Source organism: Sorex araneus, chromosome X (genome assembly GCF_027595985.1).
Source record: "Sorex araneus isolate mSorAra2 chromosome X, mSorAra2.pri, whole genome shotgun sequence".
Classification (NCBI taxonomy): domain Eukaryota; kingdom Metazoa; phylum Chordata; class Mammalia; order Eulipotyphla; family Soricidae; genus Sorex; species Sorex araneus.
This window is the reverse complement of record NC_073313.1, coordinates 367407703-367434212: the sequence shown is the minus strand read 5'-3', so window position 1 is coordinate 367434212 and position 26510 is coordinate 367407703. Positions and strand designations below refer to the sequence as shown.

The following is a 26510-nucleotide window of genomic DNA, read 5'->3' as shown; positions in this document are numbered from 1 at the left end:
GCACAGCGGGTAGGGGTTGGCCTTGCACGCAGCTGGCCCGGGTTCAATCCCCAGCATCCCATATGGTCCCCTGAGCACCGCCAGGAGTAATTCCTGAGTGCGGAGCCAGGAGTAACCCCTGAGTATCGTTGGATGTGACCCAAAAAGGAAAATAAAATAAAATGAAATGAAACACCGAGTGGCTTCTCATACCACCTGCTAATTTTTAGTTCATTTTAAGTAAGTCATTGGATTTTTTCTTATTGACCTAGTGCCACTGAGTCTTCTTCAAGTTCTTTGGGAGGCACAGCTGGCAGTGCTCAGGCTTACTCCTGGATCTGTGCTCAAGAACCGCACACCTGGAGGTGCTCCAGGGACCATATCAGGGTGCCAGAAATTTAACCTGACACAGTTTATTAAAAAGAGAACTAGAACAAGTGGAGAGAGACGGTACAGAGACAAAGGTGCTTGCCTGGCAGCAAGTGCGCCAGCAACCAGTGTGATCCAGTGTGATCCAGTGTGATCCGGTGTGACCCAGCACCAGATACGGTCCCGAGTCTACAGGGAGAGCCCCGAGCAGAGCCAGGCTCGGTCCCCAGGCAGGTCCAGGAGTGACCCCTGACCACCAAGAGAGGTGTGATCGGCAAGCAGAACCAGGCTCGGTCCCCGAGCACAGAGCCAGGAGTGACCCCAGAGCTCAGAGTCAGAACTGAGCCCTGAGCACAGAGCCAGGAGCAACCAACATTCTAAGAAGTAACATGACCTTAACACTGGTAAGATCCAAAACCAAAGTTAGCAGAGAGGGAGGGAGACTAGGGGAGAGAAGGGGGGTTGGGGGGAGAGTCAGAGAGACAGAGGCAGAGAAAAGGAGGGAGGGAAGGGAAAGGAGGGAGGGGGAAGGAGGGAGCGTCTGCCCTAGGGGCAGGCTGGGGAGGGGGTGGCGGGAGGGAAACTAGGGACACTGGTGGTGGTGAAGCAAGGGTGCTGGAATGTTCTACTACTGACACCCAATCCTGAACAACTTTGTGTACCTCACGCTGATTCAATAAAATATTTTTGTTTTTAAAAAACTGTGAATTAGCATTTATGATTTACTTTGCACACTTAAAGGAGGAGTAAACATCTCCCACTGTAACAAGCTTTCATTAAATCACCCAAGTGTTTCAATAGAAAAGACTTTAACTTAGGAGATAGATATTATACTACACATAATATATTTATAAGCCTGCAAAGGAAAAAAATTAAAACTTTGAATTAGAATGATTATCACACTATGTAAGAACATCCTGTCCTAAATGAACCATCCTACATTTAACAGGAATCTACAGTAATTTCCTAGACAATGAGGTGTAAACAGAACCAAAGTAGTGAAAGTGGGAAAGACCCAGCGGGCAGAAATGAAAGGCAGGAACGGCACGGCAGGCAAAGCACCGGGTTGCACACAGACAGCCCAGGCCTGACCCGGCACCCCAGGTGGTCCTACGAGCACTGCCAGGAGTGATCCCTGAGCACAGAACCAGGAGCAAGCCCAGAGAACCACCTGTGGCCCAAAAATAAAGCAACAATAGTAACAGATGACAGTACTAAGTATTAAAAATTCAATCCGACAGTAAGTGACAGTCTTTAAATTCTGAGCTATTAACACTATTTGAGATGAGGGGCCAGTTCAGTCCTCAGTACCCCAAGGGTACCCCCAGTCTGCCAGCAGTGATCCCTGAGCACTGTGCTCTGAGCTCTAAGCACTGCCAGTTGTGGCCCAAAACAAAAACATATTTGAGATGAACTATTAACATTGTGTATATAAATACTATATTTAAAGATAAAGGGCCAGACATGGTGATTCAATTTTAAAAAAAAAATTAAAATTAAATAAAGGGCCAGAGAAAAAGGAAAGCGGGTGGGGTGTTTGCTTGCATGCAGCCAACCAGATCCCCACGTCCCGCCTGGCCCCCGAAGATGGCCAGGAGTGACCTCTGGGTGCAGAGCCAGGAACTGCCCCTAAGCATCCCTGGGTGTGGCCCCAAAACCAAAATAAATAAAAATAAAGCAAACTCCTTCACCTTAATTTCACCTTAAGTAACTGAATAAATCAACATTACTTGCTGCTGAATACCAATGCTTAACAATAATTCAATATTCTTTATTCACCTGTTCTCTTTGGAGAACAAGCAAGTTAAATTTAGGTGCTATCTTTGTAAGCAGTACACAGCATGCTAAACCTGAACACATGGAGAGACTTGCCATCAATTCCCTCACACCGGAACAAAGATTAAATGTGTCGATTTAATTTCTTTGATCTCTAAGAAACATTCTATTAATTTAAGATCCTTAACATACATGCTTATACATCTTAACAAAACAAAAGCTGACAGTAAGAAATTTCAATCCGAAAGGCTTCACAAATGCAAAAACTGAAAACATAAACACCTTTACATACCTGTCACAGAATCTGATCTGGAATGCTCTTCACTATCCGAATCTTCCAGTAAATCGTCACTTAAAAGAGACAGAAAGTAAAAGACAACTTACATTTTCAAGAAAAGCGCACAGGGCGGAGCTGGGGGGGCTCCTGCCTGCACGCAGAAGACGGAGACGACCCGGCACCCCAGACCCGACCCCCCACCCCGCCAGGAGGGCTGTGCAGAGCCAAGGTGAGCCTGAACACCTCAGGGTGTGGCCCCAAAGGGGAAGGGAAAGAAAGGCGAGGCCGGAAGGGAGGGGTGGGGCTCGAGGAGGGGAAGGAGGGGAAGGAGGAGGAGGAGGGAGGGGAGGGGAGGGGAGAGGAGGGGACGGGAGAGGAGAGCAGAGTTACCACTACTTTGAAAGCTCAACGGAGCACAGTGCGACATAACCATTAAAATGAGCTTCAAGCCTGAGACCCAATCTGACAATGCTAAGAATGAATCATCCTAAAACGTTCATTGGAAATAGGGTATATATAGACAGAATTTCTGAACCACAGGACGACAGTGCTATAGACAGAATTTCTAGGGATCTGCGCCCTGCTAAGATAAAGTTTGGGTAGCACAGTCACAGTCATCCCACTGCTCATCAATCTGCTCGAGCGGGCACCAGTAACATCTCTTGGTGAGACTTGTTGTTTCTGTTTTTGGCATATCGAATATGCCACGGGGAGCTTGCCAGGCTCTGCTGTGCGGGCGGGATACCCTAAACTGCAAGGCTGAGACAAAGCTCTAATCGAGAGCAGCGTTCTTTCAAAGACACCGATTCTCTTACAGTCCACTGATTTCTAGAAACCCAGACACTGAGTTTGCAGACTCTGCAGTCCACATGGAAATGTAGAATAAACACAGTCGGAGGCCGAGAGGCCGAGCCAGCGGCCGTCCCGGCAGGCCCTTGCAGGGATTAACAATAATCAGGAAGAACCTTGAAGCTTCGTAACTCCCCGTGTCCAGCGTCCACAGACATCAGCCACACAGTGACTCTCACAGACCCTCACCAAGAGGACGAGAAAGGGGAAGGAACTGACCCAAGCTGAAGGCTGTGGGTTTCCCACTGGGGTCCTTAATAAGCCCGTGCACGGACTCCCGGGGGAGCAGGGACACGGCACCTGCCGGGCACCTGGCGCCTGGCCGCAGGGGACCTGCCGGCCTGGCTGGGTCCAGCCCTGAGGCGGGGAGTCACGGGCAGGTAAGGAAGCAGGGACTGGGGAGTAACAGGAGAAACCCGAGGTGCCGGAACGCAGACCCACGCCTCCAGCATCTGTGCGCGCGGGCGCCTGCCCGAGGCCCGCTGCACCGGCGGAACCAAGCCCCGGCCAGCCAGGAGGGCTCCGCGGCCCCGCCCCACCCGCGTGGGAATACGGCAAAGCTGCCCCGTGATCCCGACCCATTCTCTCACACCCACGTGAGTCCAACAGAGCGACCCACATGGAGGCGAGCGGAATGGGGAGACACCCGCACCCCGACTTCACCACCTGCCCCTACGGCAGTCATTTACACGCCTCATTCACGACCCACTGCTGACACACCCACACAATTAGTCACTTGGAGCAGGCACAGGTTACTCCACGTTAATCTGAGGTGTCAATGGGAAAAGGCAAAACTGGAACCATTTGGCAGAAGGCAAAATGGCAAGGACTGTGTCTCGCTACGGAAACTGTTTCAAAATGGCCATCGCTTCCAGTGCACAGAGTTCAAACAGAATACAAGGCCCATCTCAGGACTGTGGCGATCACAAGCAACGTTTCCTCCCAGGAGGGAAAAGGCCAAGGCACAGACCGAGGCTGGGGTGCCCCTGGGCCGCCCACTTAAGCCTCAGAGAGCCTGGGTTAGTCACCAGCACGGTCAGAAGCTTCTGGTGTTGGTTTTCCTTCCTTTAGTTCCAGAGCTCCTTCCCATTCCTAACCATTCACTCGCTTCATCTCCTGAGCAGCAGCGTTTTCAGCCTCTTCAGTCTGTACGAAGAGAAACGCTCCCCTGGGGAAAGCAGAGCCCCCTACCCGCCCCGCGCCGAGCTCACGTACCTATCTCCTTCCAATTTGGGAATATCTGAGCAACTCGAAGAGTCTTCCAGCCACGCCAGGGTCGGTCTCCGGGACTCAACGGCCGAGCTCGGTTCTCCGGCCAGGATGAGTTGCTGGACGATGGCCGGGTCATACGCGTTGATCTCAAACTTTAAGTGCACCTAGACACAGAGCACGCCGTCAGCGCGCGTTCCCCCCGGCCGTGCCTGCCCGCTGCCAGCCCGGCGCTCCGGGCCTCGAGCCTACCTTCATCAGCTTGGAGACGTCCCAAATGCAGATCTTCCCCCGTTTGGTTGCAGCAGCGAGGAAGTGCGGGCAGCTCCCGGACCCGAAACAAGCTATCCTGTCCGTCCCGTCCGTGCAGGGGAACTGCGCGGGGCTGGTGGCGAGGGTGACGGACAGCGGCACGTTCTGCGTGTGCTCGCCCTTCACGAACGGGCAGTTGGGGGAGTGTCGCTCGTGCTCGGACCTGGGCGCGGGGCGAGGGGGGAGACGTTTACTGAAGAGCAAAGCTTTGGGTTTGTACTTAGACAGAACTTCGGAATCATCTTGAAAAGCAAAACTCATTGAACAGATTACTTCTGGAAAGCGCTCAAGTAATGGATCAGTCGCTTTTACCAAGACCCCTCAGTCCTGCCCAGGAAAAAGGAAGATGAAGAACAACCAGGGCCTTTTTCTCATCCTTTCCCTCCTTCTTGTGGGGTAATGAGGGAGACGGGGCTGTGGAGAGGCCTCCATTTAAGTTAAAATTTGAAATACCAAAAAAAGGGGGGGGCGCGGAGCGATAGTACAGCAGGTAGGGCTTTGCCTTGCACGCGGCCGACCCGGGTTCGATCCCCGGCATCCCATATGGTCCCCCAAGCACCACCAGGAGTAAATCCTAAGTGCAGAGCCAGGAGTAACCCCTGAGCATCGCTGGGTGTGACCCAGAAAGGAAAAAAAAAAAAAAAAGGTTGCACTGCTTCCAAGAGAAAAAATATAAACATATATTACAGCCTTTTTAAAAAACGTCTACAAGACCCTGCGGAATTATTCCCCCTGGCAGGTGATTACGGATTCTGCCAGGAGAGTTTGTTGCCAGCGTAAGGATTTTTCCACCTCAGATGCACCCAGCCTATCACTGGACAGATCTTAGAGTGACTCCCAGACATGAGAGAACTCTTCCCTTGGCTGCGGTACCTGGGTGCTGGGCCCAGGGCTCGCTCCGGGCTCTGCATCAGGATCACTTCCTGCCGAGCTCCAAAGACCCTTGTGCTACTCGGGGTGGGCAAGGGCTGGCCACAAGCCAGGCAAGCTCCTCACCCCCCAACAAGCTTCTTATATCATTGTGGTTTTACAAAAATCTTTACTCCGACAGGCTCAACCATCCACTTGAACAGCAGCTGTGACTCGACTGATTATAAAGGCAGACACAGAAGAACCGGGAATTGATGCTACGATAGACTGAATTATTAAAATTCTCTTAAGTCCTGGTAGCTGCCCACTGAAAGCCTGGTGTCCCCTGGTCTCCTGGAACTCTCAGTATCTCTTCCTTGCCTCATACTGAAGGTCCCTTATGGGGCAAGAGTGAGAGCACAGCGGGCAGGCCGCTTGCCCGCACAAGCCAACACGAGTCCGACCTCGGGCACCACACACGGGTCCCCGAGTCCAGTCAGAAGGGATCCCTGAGCTCGGGGCCAGGAGCAAGCGCTGAGCACCCGGGTGTGGCCCAAAAACACAGAGATCGTACAGCACAGAGGCGGGGGCTAGAGATCGTCTTGCTCGTGCCCTGCTCGGTTAGGGCCCAGCGGAGGAAGTTCCTGTGTGCAGGGCCCGCCTGCCCCACTGCCACACAAGGACAGAGGGTGACAAAAGGCCCTCGGCTGGTTTGCATCTCCCGTCTTGTCTCCATGCAGTGTCCATGTCCAGCAAGGGATGTGTAACTGGCTTAGCAGTGGGGATCTTTGCACAAACCGTGCATATACAAACAGATATCAAACATCAGCTTGTACAAGTCAAATATAAATACTTTATGTGCTGGAAATACCACAAAGCTATTTAAACAAAATCTGCACACACCAGTGGCTAGAACTCAAATGACATCCAGTGAAAACTCAGTAAATTCCATTCCTTATCATAAAAAGCTTCGCAGAATATGTGAAAGCAACTTCTTAGAATTTCTTCTCAAATAACCTGAGAAAGATATTTATAATATCGAGTTGTGATATAGTGACTTCCTTTCAAATAAATGCTTGTTGAAAACAAAATGCTAAATTACTTTGCCCAAAGTCTCAAATTAGAACCTCGGGTTAAGACTGATTCAACGACTATGTGCACTGGTGAAGGGATGGGTGTTTGAGCATTGTAATAACTGAAGCTTAAACCTGAAAGCTTTGTAACTTTCCACATGGTGATTAATAAAAGAATAAAATAAAAAAAAAGTACAAAACCCACCTAATCAAAAAAGTAAAAAATAAAAACAAGACTGATTCAACGACTTAAGGGATTTTCTCAAACACTGCCAGCAAAATCCACCTGAACACTCAAAATTTCTCCATCCAACCTGTCAACCTCCTTCCTTTGGAGCTATTCGACTTTACGCTCCATACCCATTCGTTAGCCTTCAAGTGTAAGGGGTAACTTGGACGTTAGTACAACACTTACCGAACAGGAATCTTCTTAAAACAAAATTCCTTTTCCTATTTCCAGGGTCAAGAGAAACTAGGCATACGAGACATACTATTCCAGGGGGTAAAGGTTTCAAGTTCTCCAGCCCCTACATCTCTGTGCTCGTATAGAAACCCGGAACCATCTACAGCTGCGGCTTTCCCCTACCTAAGGCCAGGAGTAAGCCTGAGCCGGTATCGCCGGCCGTGGCCCCAAAACCAAAAACACACACGCAAAACACCCAGGCCAACCAAAGTGCGCCCCCCCACCCCCGACACCTGTCCCTCACGGCAGACTGGGGGGAGGGAGGGAAACTGAGGGTAGTGGTGGAGGGGAGGGGGTACTGGGGAGGGACCAGTGCCAGACACTGACCCTGAGGCCCAACCAGAAATAACCCAGTCACTCTGTGATGCACAATGACTTAATAATATAAAGCTAAAAAAAAATCAAACCCAAATAAGTGAAACGGGGGGGGGGGGGAAGGAGAGGGAGGGGGAGGGCAGGGAATCGAGTCTGATCCCGAGAACGAGACGGGCCCCAGGCACTGAGCCAGACAGGTCCAGCCCCAACTCCAGACCCCAGAAATAAAATCTCTGCAAACAAGCCCTGGTATTTGACTAGTCACATATTCTTCTACAAAGTTTTCTTATAATTGTTTTTTTAAAAGAAAAAAGAAAAACAAAAAAATTAAATGGGCTGACAGGGGTCTGAGCAATAGCACAGCCAGCAGGGAACCTGCCTTGCACATGGCCGGCCCAGCCTGGAACCCCGGCACCTGACAGGTGCCCCAGTGGCCCCAGGAGCAACTCCCGAGTACCCCAAAGTGCTGACGACCAGTTAGATACGACTACACAAATACTCGCTGGCGGCACCGTCTCTAGGGACCTGCACTCAGAACTGGGGTCTGTAAGGTGAGGTTTCAATTCATGATCTCTGATATTTAAGTTCCAGTTTTTTTACGCATCAGATATGGAATCACTAGCTGTCCTAACACTATGCTCAAATAAATAATATAAAGGCACAGAACAGGATCAAGGCGTCTGCCCTGCACACAGCTAAGCCAAGTTCAATGCCCCGCAACCCACAAGGTCCAGTGCTCGCTGAGCACAGAGCCAAAAGCACACGGAGTGCACAGCCAGGTGGGGCCCTAAACCAAAATTCGAACAGAAACACAGGGGCTGGAGCGACGGTACAGAAGACAATGCGCCAATGCACCGCTAGCCCAGGTCACCAGGGACGGTGCTGGCAGCGAGTATTTGTATGATCGTCTCTAACAGTGACAGGGACACAGTGACCTGGCCGTAAGCACCTGCAGGCCGTCCCAGCACCCCATGTGGTGCCCGAGTCTTGGCAGGAGCAAGGTCTGAGCACCGCCAGGATAAGGAGACGGAAAGGCCAGCCCAGGGCTCCCTGCCGGAGGCTGTCCACACGGCACAGGGAGGCCGAGGAAACCCATCCTGGTTTAACCGCCGGTTCCTAGCCAGGACCCGACTCACTCCTAGAGACCGCTCCCTCAGAAGCGCATCAAGTCGAGACCTTGCGTCTTTTTTTTTTTCTTTTCGGGTCACACCCAGCGATGCTCAGGGGTTACTCCTGGCTTTGCACTCAGGAATTACTCCTCGCAGTGCTTGGGGGACTACATGGGATGCCGGGGATCGAACCCGGGTTGGCCGCATGCCAGGCAAACGCCCTACCCGCTGTGCTATCGCTCCGGCCCCTCGAGACCTTGCATCTTGTATGCCAACTGACTGACAGACTGCTACCTCCTCCCTTGGACAGGGCGGCAGGACCAATACATGCCAACTGCCTGAAGGACTGCTGCCTCCTCCCTCGGACAGGGCGGCAGGACCAATACATGTGGAAAGGAGGAAGGCTTCCGAGCACCGTCTCGGCGACACTCACCAGGGCTCGTCGGTAGGTTCCCAGCACACGAGACACACGCTGCACGTGAAGCACATGGCCCGGTCGTCTCCCGAGGACGCGGGCTGCAAGCGGACACAGAAGCAGAAGGGTCAGTGCTGCCACGGCTCCACACTGGCAAACGTGACCAGCTCAGACAGCCAGGCTCCAAATACATAATGAACTCTCAGTGTTAATACTCTTGCTAATTTAAGTTTAAAAAATAAACTGTTCAGTACTGGATAGACGGTGACACTGGTAAGCGTCGGCTTCGACGAAGCCCACCCGAATTCAATCGCCATCACCACGTACGGTTCCCTGAGTCCCGCCGGGAGTGATCCCCGAGCACAGAGCCAGGAGTGATCCCGAGCACAGATTCAGGAGTGAGCCCCGAGCACAGAGTCAGGAGTGAGCCCTGAGCACAGAGCCGGGAGTGAGCCCCGAGCACAGAGCCAGGAGTGGGCACCGAGCAAGCACAGCCAACTGTCAGAAGATTCCACACAAGAGCAGAGTGAGGAAAATAAGAAAAGCAAACTATCGGACCCAATTCATGTAGTAAGACTTAATATATATAAGCACGATGCTTTGCATAAATACATACGTATCTGAAATAACATCAAAACCAGAACTGAAAGATGTCTCTGTAAACTAAATTACATTCTTAGTACTCACTGTTGAAAGACATACATTTGTTAAATAATTCAGAGTTTAAAACTGTGATTGGATTTCCTTTACAAAGATGAAATACATTAAAAAATAATTGAAAAACCAGAAGGCGTCACTTAATATACTATTTTATGAAAGCGATACCAAATAACAAAATACTGCATATTCGACCACTGAGTCAGAGAAATATCAATATTTCTAATCTTTTCCTCCAGGGGCTGGGGGACCCGCATCTGTTAGGCTTGGGCCGACTCCTGCTCTGCCCTCAGAGATCTCTCCCGGCAGGCTCGGGTATCCCATGGCGTGCCGGGGCTCGAACCCCCTGCACTACGGCCCAGCCCCTAAAACATCAGTGTTTCCAGTATTTGTCTCCAAACTAAGCTTCCGGGCGCGGGGCTGGGGAGGGCTGGGGCAGGCCCCGCCTTGCTCAGCACCTACCCCTGACTCGGCCCAAGAATCACTCTGGGAGGTGCTTGCGGGACGGATACGAGACACGCAGGGATCAAACCAGGGCCAGCCGCAGGGGACACAGGAGCTTGAGGCCCTTGTCATCCCCTGTCATCACTCTGCCCCACACTAAACGCCCTGCAAGTGCAGTACTGACAAGCTTCTGCACAGTATTCAAAATATGCACGGAGGCTCTGACCTACGCTTAGTTAATGCATCGAGGGTAAGAGGACACATCCCCAGACCCCTTGTTTTGCTGGTTTGCTTCTGGGCCACCCCCAGCCGTGCCCAGGAGCAGTGCCAGGGCCTGTAGCTGGGCAACTCCCCCACCCACTAGACTATCACCCCAGCCATACGCCCCAGGCTCTATAGAACAGGAACTTGGATTATTTCAAAGTGTAGCTGATTTCTAAAACAGTGACATCCAAGAATTAGATTCCTGAGCTGTAACCGTCCATGCTACTCATGTTAAGTTTCTGGTCATCGGTACGTTATGGCTATTTAAATGCATCTTTTGGGGCCAGAGCAGCAGTACAGCGGGGAGGACGTGTGCCTTGCATGCAGCCGATCCAGGTTCAATCCCCGGCATCCCACCTGGTCCCCGAGTACCGCCAGGAGTGATTCCTGAGTGCAGAGCCAGGAGGCACCGCGGAGCATGGCCGGGGGTGACCCCACAAGTGTCTTCCTTCATTTCCTTGTATGTTTAGATTGTGCAGCTCTTTGTATGGTTCCATTTTCACTTCTTTTTGCCGCACTAATCCTTGCCTCGACGCTGACCAGAGCCGTTAGTAACCACTCTTCCCACTCTGAACTCCATCTCCTCCATGCTGCAGGCAGGGGCACGACACCACCACCCACCGCAATTAGCTTTCTAGTATTTTCTAGCATAATTAAGGAGAAAGTCACCTGCTGCCTGGGAAGTCTATCTCCCTTGGGAAGTAAAACTTCCAGGACCCGAGCCAGCGGTGGTTAGGACACGGGCACCAACACCAGGGCTGAGCACCACCGGCTGAGTCCCCCTTCCAAAGTCCCGTTTCCAGGCAGAGCGGTGGGACTGCCCAAAGGGCACAGGGCCCCAGAGCCATGCCCAGCGCCTGGGGCCACAGCAGCGCCTCCCTTGCAGAAGGAATGACAGTGCCCTGGAGTGGGTGCGGGGCGGGGGTTGTGGGCATTAGCCTCACAGGCATGCGGCTCCGGGCTGAGTTCCTGGCATCAAGAAAAAGCAAGCAGGAATTCCCCAATAACTGCAATGTTTTGCTCTAGATACACCTGGAAACTGAATACCTAGTATCGTGTTAGGAATGACAGTGGCCCGACTTACACACTTTGGTGCTCACGTCTCGGTCATACCATGATCCAGTCCCACCCCTCCAACCACCAGGGCCCATTCTCCATCACCGAGATCCAGGCCCTGCTTTTCCCTGTGTACTGTGGCTGCTCAGGGTCTACTCCTAAGCGCATGTCTAGAAAGAACACGGTGCAGGACGGGAAGAAGGGAGCAGTCCTACGGGATGCTTCTGATAGCTAAAGAGGTGGAGACGGTCTGGAAAAATAGTTACAAAATATTATCCTGGCTTTTAAATACTTCAAGTCATTTTTTTTCTCTTCCTACGTAACACCTGAAAACATCACTCTGATCAACAGAGTAAGAACCAAAACAAAACCCACGTAAGACACTACAAACACACACAGAGCCAGGTCGAATAACATGTTCTGTTTTGGTTTGGTTTATGGCTCACACCAGCGATGCTCAGGGGTGACTCCTGGCTCTGCACTCAGGCATCACTCCTGGTGGTGCTCGGGGGACCAGATGGGACCATGTGGGACCGAACCCGGGTCGACGGCATGCAAGCAAACGCCCTCCCACTGTGCTATAGCTCCATCCAGACCCTGATGACAAGTTTTTTAAAACGAAATTAAATGTTGATGACTTTACCAGAGCCACAAAAGCATACGGACAATGTTTCTGATGATCTTTTACCTGATGATAAAATCCAGCTTGAGCCATGGGGTCTGGCTGGGCCCATCTGTAGCCTACATGAGGCCATGAGGTAAATGTCTCCCGTCTGTTAGCCTCACTGTACATCAATGATCTGAAAGGAAACAGAAGTTAGAGAAGAAGCCGGGGAGTTAGAGCGATACACCTGCTTCACGCAACAGGCAAAGATGCACACCAACTGGGGATGCCTAGTGAGCAATAACCCTCCGGGAGATCTGCCCTGCAAGGCGCAGACAGCAGCGCCCTGCAGCCCCGACTAAGGGCCACAGAGCAGCTACAACCATAACCAGAGGCACAGGGGGTTTGCGGGGATTTTATCTTGCACCCAAATTGGGAGAGGATTTTCCGAAGTTTTTCTTTTCTTTTTTTTTTTCCAATTTAGTAGAAACCCATTTTCTGTTCTGTTTTCAGAGACGTTCCTTTTCTGGGAAAGCTGTGTTCTTTGGGGACTAACCAAAAGGGAAATCTTCGTGTATTACAGAAACGTGTATTGGCCAGGCCAGAGGGATCGTCCAGGAGGGACTCGGGTTCTGTCCCCGGCATCCCACACGGCCCTCACAGCAGCGCCAGGAGTAACGCCTAAGTTTCACTGGTGTTCCCCGCTACTCATAGTGACCCTGGAACAGAGTACGAGCACGTGTGTTTTAAGGAACCACACCAAAAGCAGAAAAAAAAGAGTTTCAACAGCTTCAGTAGAAGAGCCACGGCAAGCTCCACTTCCTCGCTCCTCCCAACAGTGTACCCGGGATGGGGCCAGCAAGGGCACAGCGGGGGGCCCAGGCTCAATCCCTGGCACCCCGAGGGGCCCCGAGCACCACCAGGAGTGATCCCTGAGCATGCCGGGAATGGCCCAAAAGCCAAAAACAAAGTGTACCTGAGAGCACTGTGGCACTGTCATCCATTGATTTGTTCGAGCGGGCACCAGCAACGTCTCCATTGTGAGACTTGTTACTGTTTTTGGCATATTGAATACGCCACGGGGAGCTTGCCCGGCTCTGCTGTGCGGGCGGGATACTCTCGGAGGGCTGCCGGGTTCTCCCAAAGGGGTGGAGGCAATCAAACCCGGTCGGCCTCGCGCAAGGCTAACGCCCCACCCTCCCTCAGTGCCACGGCTCCGGAGCAGGCGGGGGAAGCTCCCAAGAGCAGGGCCCGTGCAGAGACAGGGAGGGCTTCTCTTTCAGCTCCTCCCGTGTCCGACCTGTCAGTTTCCCGAAACCCCGCAGTGTGGGTTAAGGCTGCGCCGAGCGCTCTCGATGGCAACAGCAACACAGCGGCTGGGTTGGAAAACTCTCTCCGGGGGCTGCCGCTGTCCGCAGGAGCCCGCCCCCCGCCAGGCCAGCCCGCCCACCCGTCCACACCTGCGCCGCTTCAGACTCAGGTTCCTAGACTGACTGGGAAAGAAACGAACCCCACGGACGACACCAGAATCCGCACCGGGGACGCGTCCCACCTCCAGAAGCACCGGCTCCAGGAGCCGTCCCCCCAGTATAGCATTTCCCACAGACTGCAGCGACTTTCTTTAGAAATTCTGCTGCTGTTTACAGAGAAAATAGCTCTGGAGGGCTGCTCGAGGATCTCAAAATAGGCTCAACCCAGACAAGAAACATCTAGGCACACATTCTTCTTATTCTCCCTCTCTAGACAAATTCCAAAGAATATTTAGAAGACTGCACAGCACACACCACCTCGCAGTTATCCTGATGGAAAATAAAGTCTCTCGCTGGTGGCGCGAGGGGACACTGGTGGTGGCCGTGAGCTGGAACGCGTATGCCTGAATTAACTCTATTACAAGCTTTAGAAACCATGGGGTCTTTTTTTTTTCCCCGATTTTTGGGTCACACCCAGAGACACTCAGAGGGTACTCCTGGCTTTGCACTCAGGAATTACTTACTCTTGGAGGTGCTCAGGGAACCGGGGTGCTCAGGATGCCGGGGACCGAACCCGGGTCAGTGGCGTGCAAGGCAAATGCCCCACCTGCTGTGCTATCACTCCAGCCCCTGAAACCATGGTGTCTTAATAAAAAATTTTTTTTCCATAAAGTCTGTATTTGTCCAAAGATACCAGTATTTGGAATATTTAAAATATTTCCCAAATGTGAGGCTGGAGCAATAGCACAGCGGGTAGGGCGTTTGCCTTGCACGCGGCCAACCCAGGTTCGATTCCCAGCATCCCATAGGGTCCCCTGAGCACCACCAGGGGTAATTCCTGAGTGCAGAGCCAGGAGTGACCCCTGTGCATCACCGGGTGTGACCTAAAAAGCAAAAAAAAAAAAAATATATATATATATATATATATACACACACACACACACACACACACACACACACACATATAACTAGTTTAACCGAGAAATAAACAAGTGCTGCAAACTAATGTAAGAGCCATTATTAAGATAACAGAATTTAAAAGTAAATGAATCGGGAGCCGAAACAACAGTACAGCAGGGAGGACCCGAGTCTGATCCCCCAAGCACTGCCTGAAGTGATCCCTGAGCACAGCACCAGGAGAAAGCCCTGAGCACGGCTGAGCGTGACCCAAACCCACGCCAAAAAAACCCCAGGAATTCACCACTAGTGCCTTCACTAAGTGGCCCTTGCTACCCATAAACACAGCCCAGGGAAGCGGGTACGGGGGTTTACGACTCCTATCCATGAGAACATCAAGCGTCAGAGATGGAGAGAAGTACTCCGTGGCTCCGAGACGGGTCTGGGGTTGGTTTCCAATTGGCCACCCGCCGTGGGGGCAAGTGTGAACCGTGACACACTGAAATGACGAGGCACAGATGCAGCACGGGACTCTCAGGATTGAGGGGCAGGCGGGCGGGGACCCCCAGTCCCCCATACAGCACCGGGGTGACCCAGAACACAGTGTGACCGCTGCAAATACTGCTGGCTGCGGCCCAAAACAAGGAGATGCGTCTTCCCTAAAACCACACTTGACGATACCAATTCATGTTCACTATATTGATGAAAGTCAAAAATTATTTTGGTGGGTATTTTTTTTGCCCTCTGGTTTTGGGGTCACACCTGGCAGTGCTCAGGGCTTACTCCTGGCTCTGCGCTCAAAAATCACACCCTATCTCCCTGACCCCCTGTAGTCCCTTTAAATGCATTCCAATTCTCCTCGAGTTTCAAGACTGACGCAGAGGCCTCCCTCCCCTCTCCCCGGCGCGGAGCTACCTGTCCACGGAGCGGCCTGGCCCCACCCCGAGCTCCGGCCGCGCGCTGGGCAGGAGGTAGGACAGTCGGTCCATCACTGAGGACGCCACAGGCAAGGCAGCAACGTTCTGGTTGATTTTCTTGAGTTCGTTCACAATGGCACCGGCGACGGACTTGAGCACGTGGTGAGGAAGATGAAATGTCACTGTGGCCCACTGCAAGAGAGAGGGGTGTCAGCACCGGGAACCAGCCGAGGGTCGACCCAGGACAGGAAAAGCAGATTAGGAAACAGAAACACTTTCCCCACTCTCATTCGCACTGAGGCCCCCCTGGCAGCCGTGAGCGGGACAGAGGAGCGGGAACTCAGCCGCTCCGGTCGGTTTGTTCCTGTAGTTCATGATTTAAAGCGGAAATGACGATTATGTGAAAAATCAGACCCCAAATAATCACCCTGGATTCTGAAGGCCAGACGCGACGAGCACGTCTTCTGACATACCTCATCTGTACTTAAGAGGCATTTTGTGCAGTTTTTGCACATGAACGTGTCCGGCCTAACCTGAGTGAGCATCGGTTCCTGAGCCCACCACCAGCCCGTGGGTCGAGACTGGGACGCGAAAGTCTCACTCCTGTGCCTGTCACTGTCACCATCCTCCAGTTACAGTGACCCAAGACAGGACCAAAACCAGAATAAATAATAATTGTTAAGGGGGGCTGGAGCGATAGCACAGCGGGTAGGGCGTTTGCCTTGCACACGGCCAACCCGGGTTCGAATCCCAGCATCCCATATGGTCCCCTGAGCACTGTCAGGAGTAATTCCTGAGTGTAGAACCAGGAGTAACCCCTGTGCATCGCCGGGTGTGACCCAAAAAGCAAAATAATAATAATAATAATAATAATTGTTAAGAAATTCCCTAACCAGGCCAGAACGGGAGAGTGTCTGCCCTGCACACAGCTGATCCAGTTCGATCCCCTGCATCCCATGGTCCCCTGAGCACTGCCAGGAGTGATTCCTGAGTACATTAGCCAGGAGTCACCCCTGATCATCACTGAGTATGATCCCAAAAAAGAAAAACAAATTCCCTAAACTAGCAACAAACTTTGTTTAACCTGACAACAGCAACAATCAACTATCTGACCCCTGACCCTCAGAGAAACGGCTCAAGGGCTTTGTTTGGGGCTTTTTCTTTCTTTTTTTTTGTTTTGTTTAGAGGCACTGGGTGTACTTAGAACTACTAGGGGCAGTGAGTGGGGGACCATCAGGGATGCCGGAGGTGGGACCCGGGTTCGCCCGGCGCAAGGCCAATGCCTCCGCCCCGCACTAACTCTGCGGCCTGTCACGTTCTTTCTTCTCTGGAACGGAGTCGGCATTACCTGCTCAGCGTCCTGCACACCCCCAGCCATGTAGGCAGCACGTTAACCGCTCCCCAAAAGGAGGTGAGAGCCCAGACCCAGAACCTCCATGGCACATGCGCCAGCTGCAGAGCTCCAGTAACGACCCCGAAACACTCGGGGCCCAGCTGGCGGTCTAGAGGTACGGCCGGGCGTGTCAGGGGAAAGGACAGGTCGGTCATCACAACTGGAGACTCGAAATGCTAGGAAGGGCACGGCGAGCGCCAGGCCAGGCCGACTGGCACGCCAACCCTCAGCAGGTCCGAGGCTGCTCTCACTCACCCAGCACAGGCCCGCGGCCGGCCCAGAGTGCCAGGCACACGGGGAAAGTCCATGGAAGCATTGCCCGTGAGTCAGGGGCCGCCCGGGCAGGAGACAGACAGCTCTCCGAGAGTGAGTCAGGAGAGGGCAGTGGCCACAAAGTCCAGCACAAACGCTGGCCACCGTGAGTAAGCCACCAGCCCAGCCCTCTCTATCGATCGATGCCAAAGGCTCAGCCGGGACGAAAGGGAACTGCGGAAGCAGCAGCCTGACTCGGGCAGACAGACAGACAGACCTACAGGCCGGGGGGCACTACGCACACGAGTTCCAAGTACGGCCAAAATGAAGAGGAGCAGAGAGCCTGGACAGAGCAAACGCTTGTCCTCTTCCTGCCCACAGAACTGAGGAGCCCTGATGGTCAGGACCAGAACCACGTCCCGGCCGGAGGGCCGGGCATCTGGAAAGATCCGAGCTGGTCAGCACAGTCGGGGGGAGGGTCTGTGGACAGACCTGAGCTTCATCCTGAACACGGGTGTGAAAATACTGGTGCCGCGTGTGAAAGCCGTACATGAAGGCCCTGGCTCCAGGGGACAGGGACACCAAGCACAGAGCGTGGGGCTATCACGGCCACGCCAGGGGCCCAGCAGAGCCACGACAGGAGGCAGGAAGACCCTGACCGCCCAAGCCACAGGCCCGGTCAGCGCCCTGGCGCTCTCCGCCCGAGAGCAGGACAGAGCACCCGAGACCAGCTCCGCCCGAGCCACCCCGAGGCGCAGGCCGCAGCCTTCAGCTTAGGGTCACACACTCACTCACACTGTCACTCGGGGGCCTGGAGGGGGGTCACACCTGGTGGGCAGGGCGGACTCCTGGATCACTCCTGGTGGGGTGCAGGGGACCCTATGGGGTACTGGGGAATCAAACCTGGATCAGGCGCGTGCCAGGCAAATGCCTTAACCTTTGCACCACCTCTCCAGCCCCTTCCCAAGCGACACAGGAAGTGGTATTCTGTTACAGCATCGCAAATGCAGTAAAACAATTAATCGAAATATTTCCGTATCACTAATACAGCAGTACTAGAGAAGAAAAAGATGCTTTCAAACACACTCTCGGGGCTGGAGTGATAGCACAGCAGGCAGGGCATTTCCTTTACATGCGGCCGACCCGGGTTCGATTCCCAGCATCCCATAGGGTCCCCTGAGCACCGCCAGGAGTAGTTCCTGAGTGCAGAGCCAGGAGGAACCATGTGCATCGCTGGATGTGACCCAAAAAGCAAATAATAATAATAATAATAATGATGATGATGATAATAATAATAATAATAAAATGCACTCTTCCCCCTAGGAAAACGGCTTCTACCCTCCTCTACTTATGTCTTTCAATAAAATAATTTTACAAGTAGATAATTCTACCTTTAAAACAAAAGAAATGAACAAAATAAATCCAAGTCAAAGCAGCGGGGGCTGGGCGACAGTAAGGCGGGCGGGGTAGCACAGTGGCTAGGGATGGTACAGCGGGTAGGGCCTTCCTTCGTCTCAGCTAGTGGCAGAGCCAGGAGCAAGCCCCGAGCACGGCTGGGTGTGGCCCAAACACAAAAACCAAAACAAAGTCAATCCAAAGCACCATCCCCCACAGGCAGCCCAGTCTGGCCTCTTTTCAAAGAAAGCCCGAATGAGCCCCGTTCCCAAAGCCATGGTCAAAGCCATGGTCCGGGCCTCAGCCAGGCGCAACCCCTCGAACAGGCTGTCATCAGCTTCCTGACCAATAGGAACGCTAAGTCAGCAACTTAAGAGGAAAATGAAGCAAAAACCTTTCCACGAACTTCAGTAAAACGATTTCAACTTTGAGTGACTCATGAGCACATTTGTAAGAGAAAAAAAAGCCTCGAGAATGTGTGCTGGGGGCCGGGGGGAGAGACACCCACGACGGGCCGAGGATACTCCGTCCCTCGCGCCCAGTCCGGGTGCCGCGCTTGGCGCTCCTTACCTTGGCGACTTTGTGGTTCGCTGCAGTCTCGTGAGATGTGTTTTTCAAACCATCTTTGAGCTGTGTGATGAACAAATCATACCCTTCTGTACTAGAAATATCAATCTTTTCTAAGCATGCGGATAAAAGCTGTTGTGCCTGGAGAAAAAGATCGCAGAAAACAAAACACGTCAAAGGTGAGAAATGCAGTTTCTACTCAGGTATCTCAACTTGCAATGACAAGACCTGGACAAAGACCACACGAAAGCATACCATCTATTTTCACATTCTTAACAGATTCAAATAATCATTTAAAAAATTAACATTCCTCTGAAAACAATGATTTAAAGGGCTGTGACAAGTTTAATGAGATAAAATCAAAAGCAACATATTCCAAATAACACCAGGGATGAACTACCCAACAGTGTGTCTAGGTTGGTGCCAGAGAGCAAACAGGGCTGCTCTCACTAACCAAACCCAGACAGAAGACGCGGGCAAGCTGCAACCATGAGCAAAAGGCAGAGGGAAAGTCTCCAAGAGATGCGAAGGCAGGGCCTGAGAGACGGCCGCGGGCAGTGGGAAAGCACAGCCACACCAGCTCACCTGGCGAGCCACGCCTTGCCGAGAGTGACCAGCCCACCCCCAGCCCACCCCCAGCCCACCCCACCAGGTGTAAGTGCAATGAGCGCCAGGAGCAGAACACCGTCAGTGAGGACCCCCACTGTGGGTAAGCGGACAACCTTCTGGCTGCTGTCCGTACACACGCGTCAGGGAAGGAAGACAGCCAGGCCAGAGCCAGGGCCCAGTCAGGTGAGAGCAGCGATTCAAGCAAAAAGGAAAAAACTAACAACAGATGCTGACAGCCAGTTTTGGGGGGTTGGGATGCAATAGTCAGCCAGGGAGTAGCTAAAAGGAAAGTCAAGTTTGAAGGGAAAATGTCGACCTGAGGGTCTACTTCACAGAAACCCAGTATTTGTCTGTGATTCTGGAGTCCCGTTTAAACCTGAGCGCTTTGAGGCCAGGGATATAGCTCAAGATTACTCGCCAGGCACATAGAAGGCTCGGTTAGATTCCCCGTCACTTTTAAGATACACTTTTCAATGTAAACATCTTAATAATTTGATACCATCTAGCCTATACAGAAAATCCTCTTATGAGCTATTGCTTTCATTAAGATTTCACTTGGGAGAAGAAAAATTCACAATAGAGAATATTAATCTTCAGTCCAAAGACTTTCGACAATCCCCCACACATCCGAACTTGCAGAAGACAAAGATGGCTAACCCACCTTCAGAATGCAACTTGCAGAAACATACTTTCAATGGCAACATATAACATAAAACACAATCCCGCTATGACATTAAATCTGAAAGCTCACTGGATCGATTTTGCTATTTAAAAAAACAAAAAAGGCAGCAGGTCAGAGAGAGAAACAGCGGGTTGGGCACGAGCCTTGCGAGGGGGCCAGGCTGGGTCCCCACGTGGTCCCCTGAGCACCGCCAGCAATAATCCCAAATGCACGGCAAGGACGAGGCTGAGCACTGCTGGCCTGGCCCAAAGGCAAAGGGGGGAAATAAAGCCTACCTAAGTTGAGGAAGTGAAAAATGTTAAGCCTATTCAAAGAATGGGAAGGGGGTGAGGGAGAGGGTCCCTCAGAAGCCACCGCTCTGCTCAGAGAAGCTAATGCCCCGCACTCCTCACGTCGCCCAGAGCCTTGTCTGAGTGAGTGGGGCAGGGCCAGGCACAGGGAGGGCTCTGGTCACAGTGCTCTCAACAGACACACTTAAAATTCCACTTTTTTTTTTTTTTTTTTTTTTTTGCTTTTTGGGTCACACGCGGCAATGCACAGGGGTTACCCCTGGCTCTGCACTCAGGAATCACCCTGGCGATGCTCGGGGGACCATATGGGATGCTGGGAATCGAACTCTGGTCGGCCGAATGCAAGGCAAATGCCCTACCCGCCGTGCTATTGCTCCAGCCCCTAAAATTCCACTTCAATAGGTCCGACTCATTACACAGGCTAGACGGGTATCTAAACAAAGTGTGATTAATATGCCAATTTCTTACTTTTATAGGGGTATGTATGTCATGTCCTCGAAGGAGAATCATTTAACAGCCTGAGACAGCAATAAACAGGAAAACCCCCATTTGCACTCACCTCCGTAACAGGCAACTCTAGCTGGACCACATCATCCTGCTTTGAGACCGGAGTCTGCAGCGCCGTATCTAACAACAAGATCCCGTTCAGGTCTTTCCTGCACCCCACTGCATAGTCGTCCACGAAGATAACTTTATCCACGGCAGAAATATACTGACATTTCACCTGTCCACCCGGCTTAGCTGTTAAAGGAACAAAAATTTGATGAGTCCATTAAAAATAAAGGTTTGTATTAAAACTGAATGTAATATAGGCAATTCTGAATGGTAAAAATAGCTCTGAGACATTAAACTGGAAATGTGTTATTGTATATTAGGGAGAAATCAACAGGAAATTATCAGTAACTGACACCTCTATTGCTGTTACTCAAGATTCACCCATCTGGGGCCGGAGAGCACAGTGGGTAGGGCACTTGTGTGTTGGGGGTCGGGAAGAAATCCCACCTAGGTTCCATCCCGTGCACCGACAGAGTCCGTGAGCACAGAGCCAGCTGGAAGCCCTGAGCACAGTCACGGGTGGAGCAGAAATATAAATCTTGGATATATATAAATCTTGGATACAAACGCACAAAGAGCAGCTTGACACATGCGATCTCCTCGAGAGCTACATGAACGTACATGTGTGTGGGTGGGGGCATACGGCAAACACAAGACACGGGAACGGGCCAAAGGTTTAGGGGAAAGTTCCTTATGCTTCAGAAACTGAGGCGCTCCACGCACAATTTTAAAGTAGTCAATATTTTCACTTTCAAAACTCGGCAAACAAAACCATCATGGGTAGTTCCTCGTATCATTTACTTCAAAACGCGTCTAGGTAAGCGAGAGAACTAAGTACACCCCCGTTCAAGCACCACAGAGCAGAAACACACGGCTCCCTGGAGCGCAGGGCCCTCCTGCTGAGGAATGACCCGAGGGGACTCCCCAGGAAACATCCCCGAAAACATCGAAGTAGAAATTCCAAGCCATTGGACAAGGATGTGAAGGGACAGCGCAAAGCCTGAACTAGAACACCGCTGGGTCCCTCGGCCGGGGTAAGGGTCGGGTCGAGACGGTGAGCGGAGGGGCGGGAGCGATAGCACAGCGGGGAGGGCGTTGGCCTCGCATGCAGCCAACCCAGGCTCGATCCCCAGCATCCCACATGGTCCCCAGCGAGTGAGTCCTGAGAGCAGAGCCAGAAGTAACCCCTGAGCATTGCTGGATGTGAAACCCCCCTCCCAAAAAAGGAAAGAATAAAAAAAAAAAAAGACGGTGAGTGGAGAGGAAGGTGTGGTCCATCCGCCAGAGAACGCCCTGAAGACGCAACGGCGATGCAACCAAGCAACTCCTGCAACCCGCAGGAGCCGGGGGCCGCCGTGCTGAGCAGTCAGGAGGGCTAACAGCAGAAGGCCTCTCCCCTCTGCACCATACAGGACAGGAGACTCGAGGGGCGGGTGGGGGAGGCTGGACTACCCTGGCCACCAGCGCTAGGAGGCGGTCAGAGGGCCAAGGTCAAGAAGAAAAGGCAGAAACAGTGTCAGGGAGGGCGGGGAGGGAGCCCAGACCGAGCCTCGCACAGGCGAGCACCTGGGGCCAGGTGGGGCCGGCCACAGTCAGGGCCCAGGAGGGGATGAAGTGCTGAGCACGGGACTGTCCCCCACACCCGGGAGGCCGAGACCAGGGACGCCGGGACCACTGAACAGGAGCTGCGGGCACAGCTGGGAAGCAGCGACGGGCATGAGTGGGCGCACCAGGAGGCGGCGGGGCGGGGCAGAACTGCGGCGGGGACAGGTCGGTCACGGGACCTGGGCCCAGCTCCCTTTCCGCGGATAATAAACTCTGACCCCTCAGCTGCGGAGTTCTGTATGGAAATCTTTCAGTCCCAGGAACCCGCCAGCGCAGGACAAATGCGCTTCCAGCTAACGAGTAACCGGGAGTAATTCCCGGGTGCAGAGCCAGGAGTGACCCTGAGCCAGCCGGGTGTGACCCAAAACCATGACCACCACGTGACATCCCAGCACCACTGTGCTGTCTGAGGGTCCCCTGCAATACCGGGCGGACACTCCCCCACACTCCCCCTGCCCCAAGAAAGACAAGCTAAATAATTTATCACATTTTGTTTTGTTTTCTTGGGTCACGCCTAGCAGTCTCTGGGCTCACTCCCGGCTCTCTACAACCAGCACCCCCGGCTCTACAACCAGGGAGCACTCCCGACTCTACACTCAGAGCACTCCCAGCTCTCCGCTCAGGGAGTACCCCCGGCTCTCCACTCAGAGCACTCCCAGCTCTCCGCTCAGGGAGCACCCCCAGCTCTATCCAAAGGGGACGCTCCAGGCGGTGCTACTGAATGCAGACCAGCACAGGCACGGCAAGTGCCCTCCCCACTGCACTCTGGCTTCCGGAGCCACATCTGGATTCTGAAAAAAAGCAAAGTCTTATGGCCTATCCCCTGTCTGGAGTGATTTTGTAGCAGATACACGCTAACAAGGCGTTTAAACCACACATGGACACAGTGCCAAAAGAAAACGCTGTCCCACAAAGCCAGAGAGCGCGCAATGGGCTGGGGCATGTTTGACACCCAGGTCCAGGGTCAGTCACGGCACCACATGGTTCTGTTCCCCCAGCACAGACCCAAAAGAAGCCCCTGAGCACTGCTGAGTGTAGCCCCCGTGCCCCAAAAATGCAAGCAATAACTCTGAACAAGGGCTGGAGCGATAGCACAGCAGGTAGGGCGTTTGCCTTGCACACAGCCAACCCGGGTTCAAATCCCAGCATCCCATATGGTCCCCTGAGCACCGCCAGGGGCAATTCCTGAGCGCATGAGCCAGAAATGACCCCTGTGCATCGCCAGGTGTGACCCAAAAAGCAAAAAATAAAATAAAATAAAATAAAATAAAATAAAATAAAATAAACAACTCTGAACAGAGGAAAACTCCTATTTCCGCCTCTACATGAGGGACCAGCAAACTTGTGAAGAAAGTGAGAAGAGCCGGCAGAGAGTGCCGCGGGCTTGGACGCCTCCCACGAAGGCAATAAAGAGGGAAAGTATTCTGGGTCGGGGAAGCAGGCCCCGCCACAGGCAGCACGGAAAGAAAAGGGTGTGGCGGCGAGGTCGAAGCCACCTGCTTGAGTCACACACTGGCTGGGCAGGCGACTTCCGGAGAGAGGGTTAGAAACTCGCAGCCCGAAGCAGTGCGATGGTACAAAGGAGAAACAAAGGGGACTCCGAAAGGTGACCGGGCAGCTAGAGATGACAGTAAGTACACATGTACACGGGGGCCACCAGCCCGAGTCTCTTCACAGCACTGTACAAAGAAACTCTGTAACAAAAATGACCTTCAGGAATGAAGGGAGAGACATTCTCAGATAGATGCAGTGGAGAAACTGTGGCAAATCTGCTAGGACAGGACACAAAGGGCAGCACAGGCTGTGCAGGGGGACCCACACACAGGTGCGGAGACCGCTTCAGCAGGAACAGGGACAGAGAATCACCCAAGGACAACAGCGATGAGAGAGAACTGGGCAAACTAACTCATTACACTTCACCCGATTTCTTTAAAGTAACATGGGGGGCCAGAAGGGCAGTACGGCGGGTGGGGCGTTAGTTTGCCTTGCACACGGCCGGCCAACTGGGTTCAATCGGCATCCCGTAAGGCCCCCAAGCACTGCCAGGAGAGATCCCCAAGTGCAGAATCAGGATTAACCCCTGAACACTGCCCCAAAAGCAAAAACGAATAATGAAACAAAATATATTGGGGCGTGGCCTTGGTGAAGGGACTGGAGTTCACACACGGGACGAACTGTCCTTTCACAATGACTACACTGATATATATTTGACAACTAAGCAAAAACCATTGGTGGAAAGGGTCTCTAGTTCACCAAAATGATGAAAACTGATTAACAAAAGGAGCGACCCCTGAGCATCTCCAGGTGTGGCCCCAAACCAAAATCCATTAATTTAAATGCCATTCAAATGTGATTAACAGAACTTAAACACACACACGCCTATTATTTTTAGTGCACAAGACACATTTCTCCTTCTAAAAGGAAGAAAATTAAGGAACGGAAAACATCAATGCCAGTGTTGCTCAGAGTGGCTTAGTATCAGGGGACGCGCAGAGCCAGGGAAGCCGACAGGACAGGTGGACGCTACATGACAGGGCGGCACAGGTGTGGCCCAGAAAAGGAGACCAACGCAATGGACAAGCCTCTAAGCAGACTGGCAGGAAGCGAAGAGGTACACATTACCAGTAGGGCTATCCGGGAGGACATACAGACCTCGGCCTGTGGGCCCCACCGTCTATCTCTCTGTCCAGGGGGAAGGCCTCAGGGCCCATCGGGAGCTGCCCGGGGCCGAACCTCGCAGCAGCGGAACCTTCCCTCATTCCGCCGCATCTCGCTGTTGCAACACACACAGCCACGCTAACGAATCTGAAGCGGCACCTCACTGGTTCCCGCTTGTGCTTCCCAAATGCAGCGTGTGGAGCTGTGCATCCTTTCCAGTGTCTGCTCGCCAGCTGCACTGCTTCAGAGAAATGTCTCCCGGTCTTTGACCATTCCTGAAGCAAATCGTTTCATTTTGCTGCCCTGGAGTTGTAGAAATTCTCCATGTACTCGTATATTAATGACCTATGTAGAGGGTTATGTGACCCACAGTATTTTTCTGTTCTATGACTTGCCCTTTCACTCTTGTGAAGTGGCCTTCGATGTACATATTTTTCATCCTGAAGAAGCTAAATCTGCCTAAGCTTCTTGCCACAAATGCCCTGTGTCACCTCCAACAATCTACCAAATCCAATGCCATGAATCTCCCCACCACACCTTTGCTTGCTTTTTTTTTTTTTTTTTTTTTTGGTTTTTGGGTCACACCCGGCAATGCACAGGGGTTATTCCTGGCTCTGCACTCAGGAGTCACCCCTGCCTGGCGGTGCTCAGGGGACCACATGGGATGCTGGGAATTGAACCCGGGTCGGCCACGTGCAAGGCAAACGCCCTACCGGCTGTGCTATTGCTCCAGCCCCACACCTTTGCTTTCTTTCAGTCTTTTCTTACTAAGATTTTTGAAACGGTCTGAGTTTTGCATAGTTAGTTAAGTGTCCAACTCCAATGTCTTCTATGTCGCTCTGCAGTTTTCTTAACACCATGCAGACACCGTCCTTCCCGCCACCAAGCGGACCAGGCTTCTCTGCCGAAAACCATTTGAAGGGCCAAGAGGCAGGACAGGGACGAAGGCGATGAAGGCACTTGCTGTGGACACTGCCTGATCTGTACGTGGTCCCTGAGCACAGCCAGGAGTGATCCCCGCGCACACGGCAAGGACTAAACCCTGAGCACCACCTTGCTGTGCCAAAGAAATACCTATTTGACCATATTCAAGAGGATTTATTTTAAATGCGCTGAAGATCAAATACTTAACGAATCCTCCGTGTCCCTTGCAGCACTCAGTGTAGCAATTCCTGAGTAAGGGGCTGTGAGTGGGCACGGC

General features: G+C 52.5%; 1 protein-coding gene across 9 annotated transcripts in view; it reads right to left on the bottom strand.

The window, feature by feature from the left end:
- The window catches only part of BIRC6 (baculoviral IAP repeat containing 6), a 151982-nt gene that overhangs the window by 113227 nt on the left and 12245 nt on the right, over positions 1 to 26510 (bottom strand). For all 9 annotated transcript variants that reach the window (XM_055123521.1, XM_055123529.1, XM_055123523.1 and 6 more), the window contains exons 2-9: positions 21051 to 21232; positions 18914 to 19051; positions 15302 to 15495; positions 12105 to 12216; positions 9014 to 9096; positions 4712 to 4934; positions 4466 to 4626; positions 2417 to 2475 (exon numbers count right to left, since the gene is read on the bottom strand). In XM_055123521.1, the coding sequence (XP_054979496.1) occupies positions 2417 to 2475; positions 4466 to 4626; positions 4712 to 4934; positions 9014 to 9096; positions 12105 to 12216; positions 15302 to 15495; positions 18914 to 19051; positions 21051 to 21232 (1152 nt within the window). The remainder of the gene's footprint in view (positions 1 to 2416; positions 2476 to 4465; positions 4627 to 4711; positions 4935 to 9013; positions 9097 to 12104; positions 12217 to 15301; positions 15496 to 18913; positions 19052 to 21050; positions 21233 to 26510) is intronic.